Source organism: Amblyomma americanum, chromosome 5 (assembly GCF_052857255.1).
Source record: "Amblyomma americanum isolate KBUSLIRL-KWMA chromosome 5, ASM5285725v1, whole genome shotgun sequence".
Classification (NCBI taxonomy): domain Eukaryota; kingdom Metazoa; phylum Arthropoda; class Arachnida; order Ixodida; family Ixodidae; genus Amblyomma; species Amblyomma americanum.
Window position 1 is genome coordinate 207,897,578 of NC_135501.1, and position 20,718 is coordinate 207,918,295.

At 49.7% G+C, this 20,718-nt stretch overlaps 1 protein-coding gene across 2 annotated transcripts in view; it reads left to right on the forward strand.

Moving 5' to 3' along the window:
* LOC144133541 (homeobox protein Meis1-like) overlaps positions 1-20,718 on the forward strand; it is a 359,482-nt gene that overhangs the window by 147,863 nt on the left and 190,901 nt on the right. For both annotated transcript variants that reach the window (XM_077666708.1, XM_077666709.1), the window contains exon 8: positions 5,980-6,115. In XM_077666708.1, the coding sequence (XP_077522834.1) occupies positions 5,980-6,115 (136 nt within the window). The remainder of the gene's footprint in view (positions 1-5,979; positions 6,116-20,718) is intronic.

Sequence of the window (20,718 nt, forward strand, 5' to 3'; positions counted from 1 at the left end):
GGCTGTAAAATACGAGTAGTCAGAACAATAAAATAAAATTAGAATAGAATTAGAATAGAATCGGAATAAAATTGGAGTGTAATCGCAATAATTTCACATTATTCAATTCAATTTATTTTCTTTCCGTGGAAAGGGGGAGCTGAGGGAAAAGGCTGACTTGCCTGACAAAGGCTTCAGCACCCATATACAGTTGACAATGCAGTGGAAAAAAAAAGAAACAAAAAAATCTTATTTGTAGCTTTAGTTCGAAAAAAAAAGAGCACGCATATGCAGGTTGTAACACACTAATGCACAAAAAACAATTTGCAACACACACTTTTATACATGAAGTTCACAGAACAAGCAACACAACCAAGATTTACTCATCAGAATACATAATCATCAAACAAAGGATTCACAGGATGAACACAGTAACTGTACGGAAATCTCGAGTGAAATATTATGAAACATGAATGTTACTACCTATTAAGTAATGTTTAAGGTTCTTATTGGACCACGAAGTTGACGAATTGAAGTCAAGAGGTGGCGGTAAATTATTTATGGCTGTAGGAACTTGATAGCGTAGTCCATGTTTACCGTAATTAGATGGCTCATCTGCAAGTAATTCGCTAAGGCTGTCAGGTATTTTCGGAACTGATGCTTTGGTCGCGTCAGCGTCAAGTCAAATTAAAAGGCTCCTTTTAATGCGACCTTCCCATGAGTCGAAGAAATTTTTGGGCCCACTTCCGGTTCGAATTATCGAGAATTGACTCTCTCTTTTTGTGTGTGTTTCTCCTTCCTGCACTAGTTGTCTCGAAATTTGCACGAAAAAGAAAGCACCGAATAATGGGCCTTCATCAGTTAGCATGTCGCTCCGTGACGTTGTCGGCATCCGTGCCACGCTCTTCTGAAGGGTCAGCCGAATTGTAAGTGGGCGAGAATACGTGCAGTGTCACGGCTAATGGCAGCCGTAAAAACGGGCCTGTTGACTTCCACTTCCCCGCGCTTGTGTTTTACTCCTTAGCGGGGCCAGGAAGAGAGCGCGTTAATTTTGGCCCCGAATGCGTTGACCCCGCGTCACAGCCCCTCTCGCGAGAGGCAGCGCTCAAAATACGTAAGGCAGGCCCCGTACAGTCGGCTCTCCCTTGTGCTGCTGCTGCTTGTCGGGTGTTCGCGACTCTCGTCGTCAGCCCGTGGCGTTGAGTCGCTCGCGCTGCCGTGTCGCTCCGCCGCGAATCCTGCCGCATTCCGCCAGCCAGCACGAAAAATAAGAGTGCCGTATTCTCCCTAATGCAGTCCGTCAGCTGTGCATGTCCAGAGTAAAAAAAAAAATGCATTTTCGGAACAACCTGCAGGCGGGCACCATACGTTTGTTTTTTTCATACCCCCCCCTTCTTCATGCGTAATGCCTTATGCTGAACGTGGCTCTCGGAGTCAAGATGCTCTTACGGGGTGCCTCCGCAGTTCGAAGTAGACAAGTTGTTGGGCCAGCTGGTAACGGTATTCCATAAGTAACATTTGTTATGTCCCTTATTCTGTGTCTTGTCTTCGGCACTGTAGCTACAGGGTTACCTCCACAGTGCTTTCGGGCTAAGGCCGATTATGCAGAGAGTGCTTCTTGAAGGAAGTACCTTGGTTTTTCTTAAGTTTCATGACCGGCTCATGAAACCAGCGTCCAGTACCTTTGTCCTCGCTTTAAAGATTGCTGTTAGTCAGTGCCTGTGTCTGTCTTCCGTTCTGCTCATTGTGTGGTTAATTTGCCTTCGAGAGTGCGCACCAACCAACCAAAATGTCCACAACATCGCGTTGCATTTTTCTACGGGTGACCACAGTGGACTATGCAGTGCGGATTGGGGCCGTCAGGCATTTTCTCAGCCAGAATTGAGCCCTGCGGACGATACACCGGGTGCTGACGACTGTAGGTCGGAAATTACGGTTGTAAGAAGAATGCGAATAAGAAGATAGAAGACGGAGCAGCAGGAGCAGCATGTGTGGAGATAGCGTCACCGCGGCCCGTCTATTTGCAGCACTACTCGCCGCTGGGGCACCCACCCCCCCCCCCCCCCCCCCCACCCCCCCCTTTCGAGAGCGCGGCGCCTCTCTCGAACCCTGAGCGCGGCGCCTGAAATAGGCTCAGAGACAGCTCCCCTCCCGGGGCCTGAAACCTCGGCGCGTTGAGACACGGTTGTATACATGCGACGCATGAGACGCATCGAGGAGCAGCACTGGTTCCGCGGCGGCAGCAGACACCGCGTGCTCGGGAGCTAGGGCAGACTTTCGATCACCATTATCAAGCTTGGTATACACTTCCTTTTAGTCACGCGAAACACATTTCGAGGCGCGGAATTGCATTCGACACGGGTGCAACTTCTTCTCGCGCTCGTCGTCGTCATCATCATCATCATCATCATCATCAGGGGATTAATCCCAGGGTCAGAGAGAAGGTTCTGCTATAACCCTCCGTGGCGCGCCATAATTGTACTGCCAAGAATACGTGCGGAAAAACGGACACAAAGTCAATGTCTCACTGCTTCAGTGAAAACTGAAATTAGTTTAAGGAGAATATTTTGTTCCTTTCCCAAGAACCCAGATCTCAAAACCGTTGCAGGGATGCTATCTGTAGTTGCCATTATGGTATTGTTCAGACTCATGCTATCCGAAAAAGGTGGTTGTCGCCACATTAGTACGCCCTGTGCTTTTTTGCTGAGAGTACTGGCTGCCTATCACGAGGCGTTGCCAAATGTCTGTTCTCACGGTAAGCAACAATGCGGATAGCGTGTGCATCAGAGTTCGGCCGCAACTTTCAGAGTCAGCATGCTTAACTCACTGAATAAGTTCACTGCTAGAGAAACGTATCTTCCATTCATCTGAAATTACCCCGGTCCTGTGCCAACCGCGTTTAACCTATATCCTAGAAAATTTCCCCTTGAACTCATCTCTCTACTGAACTTTCCCGTGCCTCCGGCTACGGTTGACTTCTTATGCCGTTCGTCCACTCAGTATACCTTAACTAGTCACGTGCCCCGATTATAATCGTAATCATGACAATGATATATGTCCTGAGTATTACGTGCCTTGCTGAAGTTTGTTTTCTTATTGTTGGCATCGGATAAGATATCAGTGACTGGCGATCTATAAAGCTCAATGTGCTTCCTTAACTCCATCGAAACTGATCATAGGCAGCGAAACCAAATCGGCACAGCGCCCAAGCCTGACAAGATTTCGTTCTGATTTCTACGTATTCAGTGCTTCTCCATGACAGTATGTTTTTACGCGTCTCTGTCTTCAGTGCTACAGTGTTTTGATTTTAAACTCTGTGCACGATGAACTCACGCAACACAAACTCTGTGGATGTATAATGCTTTGAAAGTTTAACTTTCGGCACCTGAAAACAGCGTCGCGTCTCGGGGTCTCGAAACTGCACACGTTAAGATTTATACACATATATATAAATGGCTGGCACCAGGATCACTGCCCTCGTTTGTGACTGCTCGAATTAAGGAAGGCTTTCAGCTTCTGTTTTGTAGATGAGCGCCCTTTCCCGACCCTCGGGTATGCTGATTTGAAGCACTCAAATCTGACCTAAACAGAGTTAGCTCGAATGTCACCGAACTTCGCCTGACACGTTAAACACAGCTTCCCCTCACTTGAAACACACCGGTCTTTTTCCCGCGTTCGGTTTTTAAGTCGCTTCGTTTTCTCTATTATTGCGTTAGAGTTAGAGCGGTCGTCACACCAATACCCCGTTGACGTCCGAGACGAAATTAAATTATTTGTCGAGAGAGGTCACGTGACCTCTTGACGTGTTCACAACATGCCCTGATGGGCCACTCTGATTGGTCGGAGAGGTCACGCGACCTTTGGACGTCATCACAAGCTGCCCACCGTGGCAGGTGGCAATGCAGTTATGATCGGTCGAGAGGGGTCACGCGACCTTGTGATGTCATCACAACCTGCTCATCGGTTTGTGAGCAACCTAGTTTCTAACGGCAACTTTGGTAGAGAAGCGAAATAAAAAATCAGGAAAAAAAGTGACGTATGGAAATGCCGGCACAGTCACAGCATAGCTAGGGGATACCTGTTACTGCAGCTAGCAGTCCGAATATGGCGGTTGATGGATCGACACCTGGCAAAGAAACTGACGCAAACACGCACAGAAGTTGCAATAGAAAGTGCGCCAAGTATGAAACCTAATGCTATATATCGCACTTCACTTTTAAGGTGACTTAAGCGTCTCCGTACTTTTTCTCAGGCGTTTGCTATTAGTACAGTCGTCACGCGTCACGGGACCGGAGCTCCATGTTTTTCCCCACCTCGCTCTCAAATCCCACCTGGAAACCAGCGATCTTGATGATTTTTCGTGGTCAAACAATTATGCGGCCAATTAGAGGCTTGACGGGCCCGTCCGAATTGATTTAGACTGGCGCCCGCGCTCTTCGTAATCTTGCCCCAGGATCTCTGTGCCCAACGCTTGTACGCATTACGCGCACAGTTTGTCCTGCACCATCGAGCGTGAATGCAGCTGCTCTTGTCTGGGTGTCGATCACTCGATATTGCGGGATTAGAGAGAAGTAGGGCGCCGTAATAAACGTCGCCGCAGGTGGGGGGAAGCGTAATTGCGGCAATGCAGTGGTACACTATACGCGGCCGGTACGTGTCGTAAATACAGCGGCGGCTCTTGCTCGGACTTGCCGCTGGGTGCCGGGAGAAATGAGCCGAGGTCGGCAGGCGACGGTAGTGCCACCTGCACGCACTCGTGAAAGAGAGTGCTGCATCGGCGTCTCACATAGTTTTCTTTTTTTTTTTCGTCAATATACTGTGTGGGTTTCTGTAGTTCCGATTTTCCCGACGCACATCGCCCAGGACGTGCGTGATGTGAGCGTTCTCGCGTGGATTGCGCTTTTGAATCCGAGCACGAGACGTTTGACAGCCGGTGCGTGCGTGGACCTGTCCGTGATCCCCAACCACGTCCCCAACACTACATTCGACCCGTTGTAATATGACGTCATCACTTTTCATCTACACTCTGCTTATCTATTTCCTTCCATTCCTCCCACTCCCAGTGTGAAGTGGCAGGCCAGCATTACAGCTCTTGAAGCCGCCATCTCGGCCTTTCCTTTCACTTAATGTATCGTTAGCTTGAGCCGTGCTGTCGCGATGATGGCATTCAGCTGTCCTCGTTAATTCACTAGCTAGCGAAGCGACTAGATATAGAACATCACACCGCGATTTGGAACTTTGCTATGTGTCCTTGTCTTAGTTGTTTCTGCGAAACGAAACATTAGCAATAAGTTCACTACTGTATGCGTTTTTTGTCTTTAGTTTGCATGGATGGGAGGTTGGTGGCTGATAATGGCGCCGTCTGATCGTTGCCGCAGTCGTGAAAAAAAAAAAAGCCGAAAGGGTAATGCAGAACACGCTACATGCGCAGCAAGGCACGTCAGCAATACTAATTGAATGTTAGACGCAGGTCCTCAACGCCAGTAGGTGCCATCAGGAAACAACATACAAAAAAGTGTGTGTGTGTGTGTGTGTGTGTGTGTGTGTGTGTGTGTGTGTGTGTGTGTGTGTGTGTGTGTGTGTGTGTGTGTGTGTGTGTGTGTGTGTGTGTGTGTGTGTGTGTGTGTGTGTGTGTGTGTGTGTGTGTGTGTGTGTGTGTGTGTGTGTGTGTGTGTGAGGGGGGTGAATGCGCTTGTTTCAGAGTAAAATGCAGAAATCTCAGCTGGACCGTATGTAACAAAAATTATAAGAAAGCAAATGGCTGTGTGAATAAGTGCGGTAAATATAATCTACAGGGCAGAAGTTTAAACCAAGCAGATTTATTGCAAGGCGAACGCCATGATTACTTCAGGATGCGCTCTGATAATGAGCATATTATCGACCACGTGCGTAATGCTCGAAGCAATAGGTGGGTGGTGAGGGAAGAGCGAGGGCCGAAGTTGCACCGCATGCGCTGTCGCCAAAGGTGTGGTTGTTGATTGTCGTTCGTTGTCGTTGCAGCGGCCCCCTTCGCAGTCCCTGAACTCGTACGGCACAGCCGACGACGTGCGTTCTCCGACGGGTTCGGCGGGCACGCCTGGTCCCATGCCCCAGCAGCCCAGCTCACAGCAGAGCACCGACAACAACAGCGAAGCGGGTGAGTGCCGTGCTCTCTCCATTCTTGGCTTGTTCACTGCGAGTGGGTCACCGGTGGGTGGGCCACGCAGTGTAATCAAGCTGTGTAGCCACGCGATGAACCCATGGAAAAGCTTAACTCTTTCAAACAACCTCTGTTTCAAGAAGCTGGCTTCGCGTGTGGCTCATTGGTGGGTCACACTGCACTGAAGATAATTTATGGGTGGCCCCGCTATGCACACGGATTAAGATTCCGAAAATCGCTGCCGCAGTGAACGGGTTAGGTGTGATGCGATCGTCGCGCCACGAGCTCCGGCTACGAAGCCTGTTTTTTTTTTTTTTTCATTTCAAAGCGGTATCCGCGGCCACTACCCTTTATAAAGGAATCATCTAAGGTAAAATGTCATCCAGGAGCGCTTGTGAGGATTCCGGAAATTGCCACAAACAGATCAGTGTCAACGTGACAGATCTCTTACAGCGCTGCAGTTTTCCCTCGACGTCGTAGTAGGAAAAAGAATGAACAAATTAACGCCAACTTGCGCTCAGTGCAGGCGTTTCAGGTAACCCCTTGCCCTTCGCTGCTAGCTGCACGGAGCAGCACAAGTGCAGTGCAGGGGAGATGACAAACTGTGCTGCTCTGCTCAGTGGGCTGGTCAGATCGTAAGAGCGAGGCAGTAATGCCGTCTCACGCCTTACAGAGGCAAAGGCGCTGGAAGTCATGTTTCCCTGCGCATGCCCAAGCATGTTTGAAATGTATAATAACCCGAACGGGATGGATCATGGCGCGTTTGAGAGAATCGGACTGATGTACTTGACGAAATAGTGTATGGTACATATTCAAAGCGCATGGCTCTGTGAGTTTTTCGCGAGCAACGTTTGTTTGAAATGACCTCTGCATGGACGGCATGCTGGCGGTCTAACTGGCGGTCTAACCTTTTGCCTTTAGTCGACGCTGGTGTTTACTGTGAACTGTGCAGTTTTCTGGAAAAGTTACTTATCTAGAAGGTTCCTGATAAATGCCTTAAGACAGTGCTGCTGCTATGTGTTCGCGTACCTGCCGCTGGATTTAAGCGGAAACCATTTACCCGTCTCTGCAAGGCGCATGAGATAAAAACAAGAAAATCGTGGGAGAATTCTTGTCAAGAGATGTTGCCAGGACAAGCGAGGCGGGGCGCGACAAGCGTAAAGGCTCCTTGGTGTGTTTCAAACACACGTCATGTTTAACTAACTGAGCCCATCGCGCAACACGGCTAGAGCCGAAAGGCTGTCTTTCTGTTACGCTTTCCTTGTCTGTCCACGGTTTTGTATAGCCGCCGCGTGTCGCTATACATGACAGACCTGTCCGGCCCGTCCAGACACTAACGCTCTTGTGTGCTCCTTCCACCCCACTCCGCTCACTTTGTTAAAGTTGTTCACACTCTTCGAGTAGATAGACAGACTCCGCTGGCGGCATCTTTCCTCCTAACCTTGCTTCCGGTTCTTCGCTGTTAACTTCTTTCTGGTTGTGTACGCGTGCCCTCCTCGGCTTTAATTTACGACGCCGCTAGCTGACGAACGACCTTCGTCGCCTTGGGGCACGGGGCTTGAGTTGAGGGGGGGGGGGGGGGGGGGGCTGAGAGGTGTGAGGGGGTAGCAGCGAGCCGCCAGTCTACGGGAGCGATGATGGATACGATGGAGTGCTCGACAAGAGCGACTTGTTCGCTCTCTTCGCCTGTAGAGCAAAGAAGGCGACGCGCTCTATCAGTCCCTTGTCACGCTTAAGGCGGCGCTCTATCAGTCCCCTGTCACGCTTACGGCGTTGGCGGCAGGCTTGCTGACACCTTTTGCTTCGTCACCCGCGTCGACTGTCGTGAGCGTCTCTCGGGAGTCCCGATGTGCCTGCCGAGCGTAATTCCGGTGGAAAGATGTCCGTCGCCACTTTGGTACCAGAATTCTTAATGCTTAGTTGAAGTTTAAGTTTGGGTGGCTAGTTTTCAGAGCCAATAGCGCAAAACAAAGCCGGAGTGCAAGAAAATGAGCAGAGAAGTGCCGAAAGGATTGATTGTTTAAAGCAAATGTTTACTTTGTGTTTCCTTAGTTGGTTTGAAGCTCGGCTGCATACAGCCGATGATGCAGTTTCAGGAGAGTGAGCTTGGAAAAAAGAAATGAAACAAATGTGGACTTAGATCTAATTGCAAACTCACTTCGAGGGTCTGTATTGCGCTCTAATCTATCCTTGAACCGTACCCTGCTCAAGCAACAAGGCCGTTTTCGAGCGTTGAGCATGCTTAGTTAGGGATGGTTCATACGAAGCGAATGGTCATAGCGGCGTTATGTGCGCTCATTAAAGCGTTCCTGGCTAATCGAATCCCGCAGCGCTTCTCAACCACCGTTGAGCAAAGAGCAGCCTTAAAAGCACGCTACATTATTAAAAAAAAAAGGCACAGTGACTGCGCAAGCGTTGCATGAGCCCTCCTGCTGACTGCTCGGACGAAAACCCGACTTCGGCTTCGAGGTCCGATTTCGAGAGCGCATAACGACGCTGCTCTTTCCCGCTACTTTACCGCGTCCCGCCGGCGGCGTGTTTTGCGTTGATTGAAAATGCGGTCCATCGTTCCGACCGGTGCAGTGAGCTGCCTGCAGTTATAAGCGAATACTCCGTACTACGCGCCCAACAGTTTGCCACACTTATAATAATACCAAGCTCTGAACTGAAGCAGTCCGAAACGACATCGGCTTTCTTCTCCTCGTATTTATCCTTGCTCTCAAATGTAAAGCGCTTGACGAGAAAAAGAACGGGGTCTCGCAGTGTGCAATTAAGCCGCCACGCTTCACCTGCGCTGCTTTTGACGTCATTGTTTTTTGAAAAAATAATAAGAGGAGGCAGTGAGAGAGGGAGAAAGCCGTGACGCGCGCAAGTTCGTTCACCGAAGAGTCCGTGCCACACACAGCGTGCGCGCGCGCGCGCGCGGCGGTGTCACGCTGTGTGTTTCCGCCCGCTGGTTATTTTATTATTTTTTTTTTTCAGTAATGGAGGATCCACATCTCCTCCCAACTCACTCTGTCCTCTCCCTCACTGTGCGCTCGCGTTGTCCTACTCGTTTTCCTCTGTCGGGGCCCCTTCGTGTCTTGCTGTGCGTGCGGGCAAGTGCTTACGTGTGCGGGCAGTGGTTTAGTATATGTATATACTTAGCTCAACGCGCAGCGCAGCCCCACCACGCGGCGGCTTCGGGAACGCGAACACTATCGTGCACTGACGAGGTTCACCGAATACCCCATGTAAAGAAGGAAAAGGAGGCAAGAAAAAGTTGCGCATGCATCGCGGGTCTATTCTGGTGCTGCGCTCGCGCTTTCACTTGCGACTTGTATTTCCTGCTAATTTCCGCGTCTGCAATGAAGGCGCTTAAGCTCTGGCCTCGTGCAAATGCACCATGCCAGAGACTACGTATTTTTACTCCCGACTACCATGGCAGAAAAATTCTGGCAGAATCCGGCGCTTTTTGTGGCATTTGTTCAGCGAACAAGAGTCTTGGTGCCCTTGCGTATGCTGTACGTTTCATCTGGGAAGACAGACTGTCTTTATCGCCTTCAAAAGCGTCTAGGGTGCCAGGTCCGATGCCAGAGCGCTTTTGAACGACGATGCAAGGTGTTAACGTGATTACCACACAAGCACCACTGGGACGAGGCATACGAGAGTGACTCGAGAAGGCTTGAAATGCGCTGCACGGTATAGCAGAGACGACTACGATGCATGTCAAAGCGCTGTGGGGCACCTGAGGTTTCGTATCGCCACGACGATCATCATCACCAATGTTAGGATCACCACAGGACAAAGGCCTCTTGCTGTGGTATCCAGCTGCGCACCAAAGACACCCTGCCTTGCCTGAACAAAGGTGGCCACCTTTCTGGTCGCAGCACATTACAGTTTACTGTTCCCGTACACATTCTTAATGAGCAGTCATGTGCGTTTGTCTGCGCTATTCCGTCATTCGTGAGGAAATGCAACCAGAGTGTCACGGCGGCGGGCTCCGCGTCACCCAGTGCCACCTAGCGACATTTAACTCAACACATCGTTCAATAGAATGAGGGAGTAGAGCCATGCAACTCTTCAGCATTACCTAAATGATGGTGCAGTATACATGTTAACATTGCAACAATCTCCGTCTCTTGTTTCCTGCATAGGCTTGGAAATTATGAGGGTTTAACATCCCAAAGCGACTCAGGCTATGAGGGACAATTACCCGGTTAACGAATGCCCTCTTCTATCTGGACAGATCAGACACATATCCGCCTTCTAGCTCCATCTGGTCTTGCTTAGTGGCAACGAAGACATATATGCGCCCAATGCACCCCTGAGTTTGACGATAGCTACACGAAAACTAAAAGATTTAGCGGAGTTTCGAAATTCCTAGTTCACCTTAGTAGCCTGAGTTTGTTCTGCGCAGCGTCTAAAAGGTATATTCACTGGTTCCCGCAAGTACCGAGCATGTTTTTATGGCTCTGCATTGCAATGAAAGCATTCTTCGCTTGTCTTCTCAATGCTAGCTTGCTGCTCAAACGAACGACTAGTTTCATGTAAAGAAACGTCATCGACCCTATACTTGACGTTTTGTAAGAATATATGAGCTCGTTATGTCGCAAGCAGGCCGTGCTGAATGGCACATGAACTAATATTTAGTCCCGGAATTGTGCACGCGATGTTTACGGACGCTGCTGCTTACTCCGAGACCTTTCCTGACTGCCGCGACTGTTTCGTTCAGGTATGCACGCTTATTTGACGGTCTGACAGACGCACAAACTGGGCTACAAAGTAAAACAGGTCGCGAGAAGTCGTTACGTCAAAATTATTCGCAGAAACGAGGAAAATAGCGCGGCGCTGGTTTCGTTTAATGTTAGCGTGACCTTAAGAATGAATGCTCATGCTTCTTCCTTCTCGCCTTTTTTAAAATTCTTTTTTGTACTTCACGTCCGCGAGCACGTGCGCTTTGGACCACCACTATGTCTCAAGTCTTCATTTCTGCTCATTTATGCGTTTCCTCTTTTAAAAAAAAAATGTCAGGTTTTCTCCGTGATGTGACGACATGACGAAGCGGCTTTGGAAGTGGTGGTGTTGTTACCTTTTTTATTATTGTTCTGGACATGAGCGCGGATACCATCGATCCGATCTTTCCTCCGTCTCTGTATTTTCCTTCTTTTGCTGCTGCCGTGAAAGAAGCCAGAGTCGTTAACGTCGCTGTCTGTCTGCAGCTTCAGAGTAAGTGTGGACACACAAAGGGAACTTTCAGAACAATCAAGATTTACACGCATTGCGCATGCGCAATTATCGACCTCCAGTGTTTCCTTTTCATCAGCGGCGTGTGTCGCTGATCTCTGCATGCAGTGAAAATTTGGCGCCAGCTATATCCAGGCGGTGATGGAGGCACACTATAATGCGAGAAAAGCTGGTAGCCATGGTGCTGCTGCTGCTGCGGATGATGATAATGATGGTGGCGGTGATGATCATGATTACGAGGAAGAAGAGGAGAGCGACCTGTGAATGCGGGATACTGGCATCGCATACAGCCAGGCATGTATAGCGCAGTGTTCGCGACAGAAAGAGAGTGGCCCCCGCAATTCATGGAATGGACCCAAAACGACCGCAATAAGATTTACCCCTTCCGTCGTATCCATACTCTAGATGTCAAGACAATTACACGAGCAGGCTGGCTCTCAGCTACAGCTTAATGCGAATTTATACAAACGAATAGCGAGATCGCTTGTATAAAGGGCATGAAAAGGAACGGCATGTGTTCCCGACCAACAAACAAACTGGACTGTAGCAAGTTGGGAATTGGATTGTTCAGTTGGTGGTACATGCTTTATTCACTTCGGAATGCCCTCTAGATGTTGGCACGCGTTTTTGTCTGTCAGTCGGAGGAAAAGAAATGGCGCAGTATCTGGCTCACATCTCGGCGGACACCTGAACCGCGCCGAGAGGGAACGGATAGAGGAGGGACTGAGGGAAGAAAGGAAGAAAGAGGTGCCGTAGTGGAGGGCTCCGGAATAATTTCGACCATCTGGGGACCTTTAACGTGCACTGACATCGCACAGCACACGGGCGCCTTTTGCGTTTCGCCTCCATCGACAAGCTGCCGCCGCGGTAGGGTTCGAACCCGGGTACTGCGGAGTTACAACCGGTGTCATTTTTTTCTTGTCCTTTTGCCTTCCAAGCGTTCTGGCTGTTCGAATCGTGGAGACAAGCGCTTGTGCGCGGGAAAGCGCGGTATACAAGCGTGTTTGTCCCGAGTGCGCCTTTCCGTACGCCAGATATCTATCCTTTTCGCTTTTAAGACGACGGCCCCGCCCCCCGAAATGAGCGCTGCACATCGGCGACCAAGAACAACAGTGAGTTTGTGCAGGCCGTCTTACACATACAAACGTCCATTTCTTAACTGCATACGCGCACAGGCTTCGCGCTCCACGGCCTGAATATAATAGCGGCTGTCCGCGCAGATCCGCCTCGCTTTCTTGGTCCCCCCGCTCTTTCATTGATTTTTCTTTCAACGCTGTCTTTCGCGCTGCGCTGACCGCGTCTTCACTGGGTTGCGTGTGCGTTTCGGTGGGTTGCCCGCGTTTATCTGTGTTTGTGTGCTGAGTGTTGCGCCGCGGAGTCCCTCTACTGGTCTGTCTGGGAAGTCAAAGAAGAGCGTGTGTAGGCCTGAAGAAATAAGTGCGTCCCGCCGTAAAGATCACTTTCCTTTTTCTTCTTATGTTCCTTTCCTCCTTCAATTTTAAGTGCGTGTGTTCCGCGTTTTTAACTTCGCAAATCGCGCTTGTTATCTGCTGAGCCGTTCACAGTGCGCGACGCTGCGCTGAAGTCCCGGCGCGCTCATACAAGCGTTATGTTTGAGATTCCCCCCCCCCCCCCCTCTTTTTTTTTTCTACTGTTTTCGCGTTCACGCACCTTAACTTTTGGTGTAATTTCCCACCCGCCGCGGTGGCTCAGTGGTTAGGGTGCTCGACTACTGATCCGGAGTTCCCGGGTTCGAACCCGACCGCGGCGGCTGCGTTTTTATGGAGGAAAAACGCTATGGCGCCCGTGTGCTGTGCGATGTCAGTGCACGTTAAAGATCCCCAGGTGGTCGAAATTATTCCGGAGCCCTCCACTACGGCACCTCTCTCTTCCTTTCTTCTTTCACTCCGTCCTTTATCCCTTCCCTTACGGCGCGGTTCAGGTGTCCAACGATATATGAGACAGATACTGCGCCATTTCCTTTCCCGCCCAAAAACCAATTATTATTATTATTATTAATTTCCCGGCACCAGGTGCCGCCATGCTCTGCAAACGTGCGGGCGAAGCTGCTTGCTTGCCTCATTCGCAGCATTTCATTCAAGGTCTTCAAAGGCAGTCTTCTGTATCTCTTCTTTCCTGGGTTGACGCTGCGAGTGGGACAGCAAGAACAGCATTATAGTAGTAATATTAATAAAAATACTGCCTATCCCGTAACCCTAAACAGAGCAATCCGCAAATAAAATGGTCAGAAAAACACGCGAAGTGCTGTTCGCTATCATTTCGGAGGGGGGAGGGGGGGGGGGGGTTCTGACAAGCTGAAAGAGAGGCCATTTCACTCCTGTCTTAGCTTCCCGCTTCATTATCGATGTTACGATGCAGCCAGAGCTTGAAAACGAAGACGCAGATGCGCTGTACTCTGTTAGGTGGTCAACAATGCGGTAAGTCTTAACTCCGTTACATATTTAAACAAAACACACATTTTAATGAGCGAGCTAAAGGTAGGAGCATGCTTTCATTATACGTCGCTCGCAAAGATAATACTGTGCAAATAACTGTGGACGTCACCGCATTCTATAAAGCGAGCCAAACAGTTCACGGTACTCGTCGAAAAATCTTTTCTGATAACCCATGCTTTGGCTTAGCGAACATGTCTCTGCCCGGTTCAGACTGGCCAGAGCCAGCGCTGTTGAAGCGGTTCATTTCTGCAACACCCGCGAAATGAATTCCACTGAGACCTGTACTATGTCGTTCAAGCTAGGAAACGCACGAAGTATGATAGTGCGCCGCTATAAATAAAGTAGAAGCGACATCATAGTTCATCCAAGAACGAAACGTAGATCGAGAAAAAAAAAAGCTCGTAGGAGGATATTGCTCAGTTATTCGCTAGACGAGGATTCACTCGCGGGGCTGTGGAATGCATCATGCAATAGCCAACGGTGCCGTCCGGCTGGCTCCATCACTTTTTTAATCTACCTCCCGCTGAGCTTGTTTTTGCTGGGACCCAGAAACTAGCGCCGCTGCGGTGATCTCTATTCCTCTTATTATACCTTCCAAGCTTTCGACTTGAATCACGTTGAAAAATGCTCTCGGTGGACGTATATATATTATGTCTACTCTGTAAAGGTTTTTCCCTCCAGCTGCCCCGCGTGATTGTGCTCCTGATAAAAATAAAATTATAAAAATTTTTCTAGGCTCGGCCTAATTGAAGAGGCCGGGAAACATGTGGTCCGCCAATGCAGCGCTTTGACGGACACGTTCCCGTTGCAGACTGATGCGGGTGTAATTTAGTCCCTCGATTTCGAAATCTGGCGACAAACGAGCATCTATCTACGGCGTCCCGGTCGTCTATCCGTGAAACGTATTCGGAACGCATTTGCCGCTGCTTCGTCGTTACAAGATGGCCAATAGGTACACTGCTTGCGGGCGTTGTTTCCTCAGCGCCCAGCCTGCGAGAAGCGGCTCCTTTGCGAGTGTCTGCGAATCGGGCCTTGTTCAAACAGCGGGACCTGTCGAAATCAACGGTTTTGCGTATTTGCCATGTGGTAGCTTGATTCTGTAACGTTGATGGAGGTGGGAAAAAAAGCGGGGAAGTTATGCGGCACGGGCCACTGCTTTGTCAGCCCACATGACAGCAGCGCATGCGAACGTCGCACACAGTTCTGTTGCTTTCGCTAGTCAAAACCAAAATCCGTGGGGTTGTGTTTTACTCAGATAATAAATAGCTACACCTAATGATGGTCATAAATCCCTTGCCTATAGAGGGAAAATCTGGCAGGCTTCATTTGGGCCAAGTGAATGCCAATAGAAGCATTAGTGTGTCCCAAAGTTCTTTCCTGCATTCTTGCGCGCGTTAGCTTCCCGCTCTACCCTACAGAATGAGATTTTTGTACAAACCACTGACTCTGGGAGCAAACGGGCACGTCATATCAACGTACTTTGAGTTGTCTGGTTGTGAAGAAAGAGAACGGGATATTCACTTAAAAAAGGTCTATAGACTGCTTTATACTCTATTGCCTTCCTATAGATATTTCTTTTTGTCTGTTCATAGTCTATAGACTGTCTATATACAAAAGTCTGCTAAAAGTCCATGGCCATAAATCTATAGATTCTCTATAGATTTTCTCTATAGATTATCTACAGACTGTTTATAGGATTTGGCCATAAACCCTATATTTGTGTTGTCTGTAGACTGTTCTCTAGGCTTTTGTCTGCAGTGTTTCTATAGACTTTATCGACAAAAGTCTATGGACAGTCTATAGAGTGTCTAAATAGATTTTTGTAAGGGTTAACTTTCGCACTTTGTGTGCACACGTTAAGCGCGCCTTTAGGGAAGCCTGAAACAGGTACAAGAGGGCTGGGGAGAGAGAAGGAGGTCCGGGTATAAACACGGTCTATCGCGTGCATGTATGAGCCCTTGGTTTAACCCGTATAGTTACTCAACATTGCCTAGAGGGAAAACCGGCGCTGTCATACTTAACCCACCATGGAGAAGTGCTGGTATGCCGGGATGATGAGGTTTCGTATTTGGCTTGGCTATTCTTGGGCGTGTGAAGTGGTTTCAGCCGTAACGATTAGACTCCGTTCGAGGCAAACCTCGAATAAATGCTGCGAAAGTTTGCATGCCACTCTAATACTTGCTTTAAATTTATTGACGAAGAGAAAACCGCACTATTAAAATAATTTAATCCGCGCTGGGCATTCTAGAGCATCGCGGCTCAGCTACCGATTTAGAGGCGAAGTCCACTTTATCGGCCCAACACTAGCCAAGCCGAATACGATACATTATATTCCCGGTCTCCCGCGCGGTGGATGAACTGCTCTTTAAGGAAGTCGCACAGACGATGGCGCCAGCTTTCGCTCTAGGTAATATTTAGACATTCTATGGCAGTGGGTAGCTCACATGAGGTTCCATAGCGCAAAACGACGAAGGGACAAGACACAAGCGCTATAAAATTCCTCTAAACGCTTTATTTGGCGTTCAGAGTGTTTATAAAGGTACAAACCAAGTGCGATTGGGGAAACACATGAAGGTTTGGTTTGCTTCATGGGGGTTAACGTCCCAAAGCGACTCAGGCTGTGAGTGTCGCCGTAATTAGTGCTCCGGATAATTTCGACCGGCCACCTGGGGTTCTTTAACGTGCGCTGACATCGCACAGTACACGGGCCTCTAGAATTTCGCCTCCATCGAAATTGGACCGCCGCGACCGGGATCGGACCCGCGTCTTTCGGGCCAGCAGCCGAGCTCCATAACCCCTGACCCGCCGCGTGATGGAGGCGAAATTCTAGAGGCCCGTCTACTGTGCGATGCCAGTGCACGTTAAAGAACCCCAGGTAGTCGAAATTATCCGGCGCCCTCCATTACGACGTCCCTCATAGCCTGAGTCGCTTTGGCACTTTAAACCCCTATAAACCATAAAGGTCATGAAGGGTTATCAGGCTGGATGCGTGAAAGCAGGCATCTCAAAATAAAAAAAGCAAAACTAGACCAATTTCAACCAACGGAGAACCTAAAAACTGGTATGCACTTTTCACAAGCTCGCGCAGTGCACTGCATCCGAGAAGGCGATGCCTTTTCTTGATAGTGATGAGGATGGACTGCTCACACAATGTTCACTCCCAACCTCAGTTATTTCTCTTGTTCTTTTATCTCCATTTTTCCTTATCGCCAGGCATTCCTCAAAGCTAGATTTTTAGTTGTGAAAACGGTAATCCATAACGTTCCTGTTGTGTTACCCTAAGCGCTCATTTACGCAACGGCCCGTTTGTCCTATGTACGGCTTGGTGCACGAAAGCGGTATCTTGTACACAATGTTGTCTGTGCACGGTGCAAACGGGTCCTGGTGCCTTATTGATCAGTGATTCTGATTGGTGCTATCAGGGCTGGTGGCCTTTCACATGCGGGATAATTCCTCAAGCGCAGACACGCAAACCTTCACACCCACTTTCTGGCCAGTCTTTTTGAGAACGCGTGACAGCTTGTGGATATACGGCATCACCGCTATGTAGTTAACACCCTTGCGTTCAGCTGCACTTGTTGCGGCCTTGCCTCGCCTGTACATGCACACTGTAACCGCGATTACTAGGTACCTCGAAAAAGCAGCTGCCAGAAGATGATAGACCTGCGTGTTGAAACTTTTCATTAAGCATGCGCACGACTTATTCACTACACTGGAAAGGCATGTCTTCAGCGCGCCTGTCTGGACGAGCTTCGTATGGGCGGAGGAAAGGGGCGCAGGAGGGGCTTGCCACCCCTAGGCTCATACATCCAGCGGACGCTTTTCAAGGAAACCCGTTTTACGTCGAGAAAAAAGTATGGTGCCTTTAAGGAGTGAAACTTTAGTGGAAGCTTAGCGCTTGTGTCTTGTCCCTTCGTCGTTTTGCGGTATGGAACGTCATTCATGGTCGTTAGTCCTATAGTCCCTAAAATCGCCAAATTACCGGAAAACAGGGGGCGTATAGAAGCAAGCGCCACTATTTAGAGCGAGCTATCGCGTCGAAGAATGCAGCGGCGGCATGCATTTGTTTCGAAGGGGGTGAGCAGCGCGCCGCCATTTTGTCATCGCATCCCGTAGCGCATACCTGTATAACTCTGGTGCTCTAAGGCTTGCAGCATGCGTACGCCCGCAAAACGCGGCGAGATACGTAGCGTTTTGCGCATTCGTATTCGTTCCCCGCAGGGCCACTGCTTATGCCCAGTAAAAGTGCCTATTGAAGTTAATATTAAAGCGAACCGCCGTTTCGTCTGGGATACTATACCCGTATACTATACCCGTTCGGGTATAGCATACTATAGTATAGTATACGGTACGTATACGTATACTAAGGGTATAGCATACTATACTAAATACGGTACGTATACGTATACTACGCATACTATAGGTGGTATGCAGTGGCGCACAGCCGCGCCGCCGCCGGCCGCCACGATTGAGGTGCACGTAGCAGACGAACTCCTGCTCCGCAAGCATGTTTTCTTCGCGTGTCGCGTTCAGGCTGCCGTTTGGAATCCGCTTGCATCGGAGAATCGGCCGGCAGTCGCTGGGCACGATAGCCGCACGTAACTACGTAGTAAACGAACACCACTTCGAATATGCAGCTGCGTTTGTTAGCGCTGCTCGAGCCGGCCGAGAAAACAGCCCCCGCGACTAAAGTTGGTCGCGGGTATGGTCCCCCTCGATTCTGGGATAGAAGCTCGGACAGTGGTCATTGACAGCAACGCTTCCGTGCAACCGGGGAACCGTATGTAATTCAGGCGCATTCTCGGGGAAGAGATCGGTGACCCGGCGCCAGTCGATAGCTCCGGCGCGTCTGCTGTGCTCTATGCATAACTATGGACTGCGTATACCTGGGTAGCGACGTTGATTTCCGAGCTGTACTACATATTTGACCTTGATATGATGCCTCAGATTTTAATCGTGGGCTGACCTGCGAAATTTTTGTACCATGTGCATCGTAACCAAGCGCAGTACGGCCACCATGAGCATGCTGAATGAAAGGATGTGACCTCGGGCAGTCTTCGATCTCGAAATGAATTCTTGGGGCATGCGCTTCGTTTCTCGGTGCAGTCGTGGCCACCCAGGCGGCGTCTTTATATCGTTGGCGATGGCTTTCGTCCGGGCTATAGCTAACGAGCTGGCGCGCCATCGTGGATCCCTACCAAAACTGCCAATTTATGCACCGTGCGTCGTGTTGTCAGATGCCGGCACGTAAGAGAGAGACGACGCTGACGAAGCGCGGACTATCGACTGTCACCTACTCAGGTACTCTCGTGTAGAATTTTGTCAACACGGCGCGCACAGTGCAAAAGTGAACAACTACGTAGCCCAGTTTTCTGCCTTATGAGCGGCAGTTGTGGCAGTCTACGACCACCTTTGTGCAAAACAACGACTGCTCCAGAGTGGTAACAATGCTTCCCAAGTACGATCATGAGTGTGCGTTCTGGGCAGAGGACTCCCACACAATACGTAACCGGCGCCTTCTGTCAGATATTTACCCGCTCTGCTCACGCACCGCACACGCCGTAACGATATCACTTCCCCGCGAATAACTAAATGCGACCCTCTTGTTTCATGGAACCGCTGTTGTCATCGACCACTATCCGAGCTTCTATTCCAGAATCGAGGGGAACCAAACCCGCGACCAAATTTAGTCGCGGGCGCTGTTTTCTCGGCCGGCTCGAGCAGCGCTAACAAGCGCAGCTGCCTAATCGAAGTGGTTTTCGTTTACGACGCAGTTACGTGCGGCTATCGCGCCCAGCGACTGCCGGCCGCTTCTCCGATGCAAGCGGATTCCAAACGGCAGTCTGAACGCGACACGCGAAGAAAACATGCTTGCGGAGCAGGAGTTCGTCTGCTACGTGCACCGCGATCATGGCGTCCGGCTGCGGCGCGGCTGTGCGCCAGTGCATACCACCTATACGCATATTACGGGTATAGTGTACCAATGGGACACATGCAGCACAGAGCTTCTGCGCTCACCGCGTACTTATACTATACGCCTTTGCATGTCGCCTTGTGAGCGCTCCTTCTTGGTCGCGAGCGTTCCTGCTAGCGTCGTGAGCGCTGCTTCATTTCCAGGGCGTCGTTTTTTCTTTCTTCGCCTTCACATCTCGTGCAGGTTTGGGTAGGGGCTCGCATCCGCGGCGGCATGCCCGTGTATCTTCGCCCTTATTTCTCCCCATCACGCGTTATTTCGTGCGCGCCGGTCGTGACTCGGGCTGCTCGCCTAACGAAGCGCGCCGAGTCATAAATAGATCGCGGGCGCGCGTTTCATCGTGATTTGTTGTGGCCAGCTGTTGCCGGCGAGGCCCCCCACCTATATGACTTCGTGCGCGGGCCCCGGGTCCCCGTAGGTATATAGAAAGGAGGAGCTGGAAAAGAGAAAGAAGTTGGCGTTGCGCACTGAATGGTGTTTGGACGCGAATGTAGCCTTCTGGAGGCTAGTGGAAAAGCAAGTGTGAGGTTCTGCTGGTATATGAGGGATGAGGATACATTAGGATGCTTTCTTCGAGGTAGAGCAGCGTCTCTGGTGCGGGGAAGGAGCTGTGCGCGAATGTGAGCAAATAATAGATTACAGACAACCCTTATATAAAACTGGTCTGTAGATTTTCTATAGACTTCTTATTGACTCTATTGCCTGCTTATATATAATCCTTTGGGCTGTTTATAGTCTGTAGACTGTCAATAGACAAGTCTACTGAGAGGGTAACGCCAGGTATCTGGATGCTCTATATAGACGGTCTGTAGGATTTGTATTGACAAAAGTCTATGAGTATTATAAATGTATAGCCTTTGTCAAAAATTTAGAATCCTAGGTATTCGCTTCTGAGCCGTGGAGGGGGGGGGGGGCTTCTGTAGCATCCGTTGAATTCCTAACTT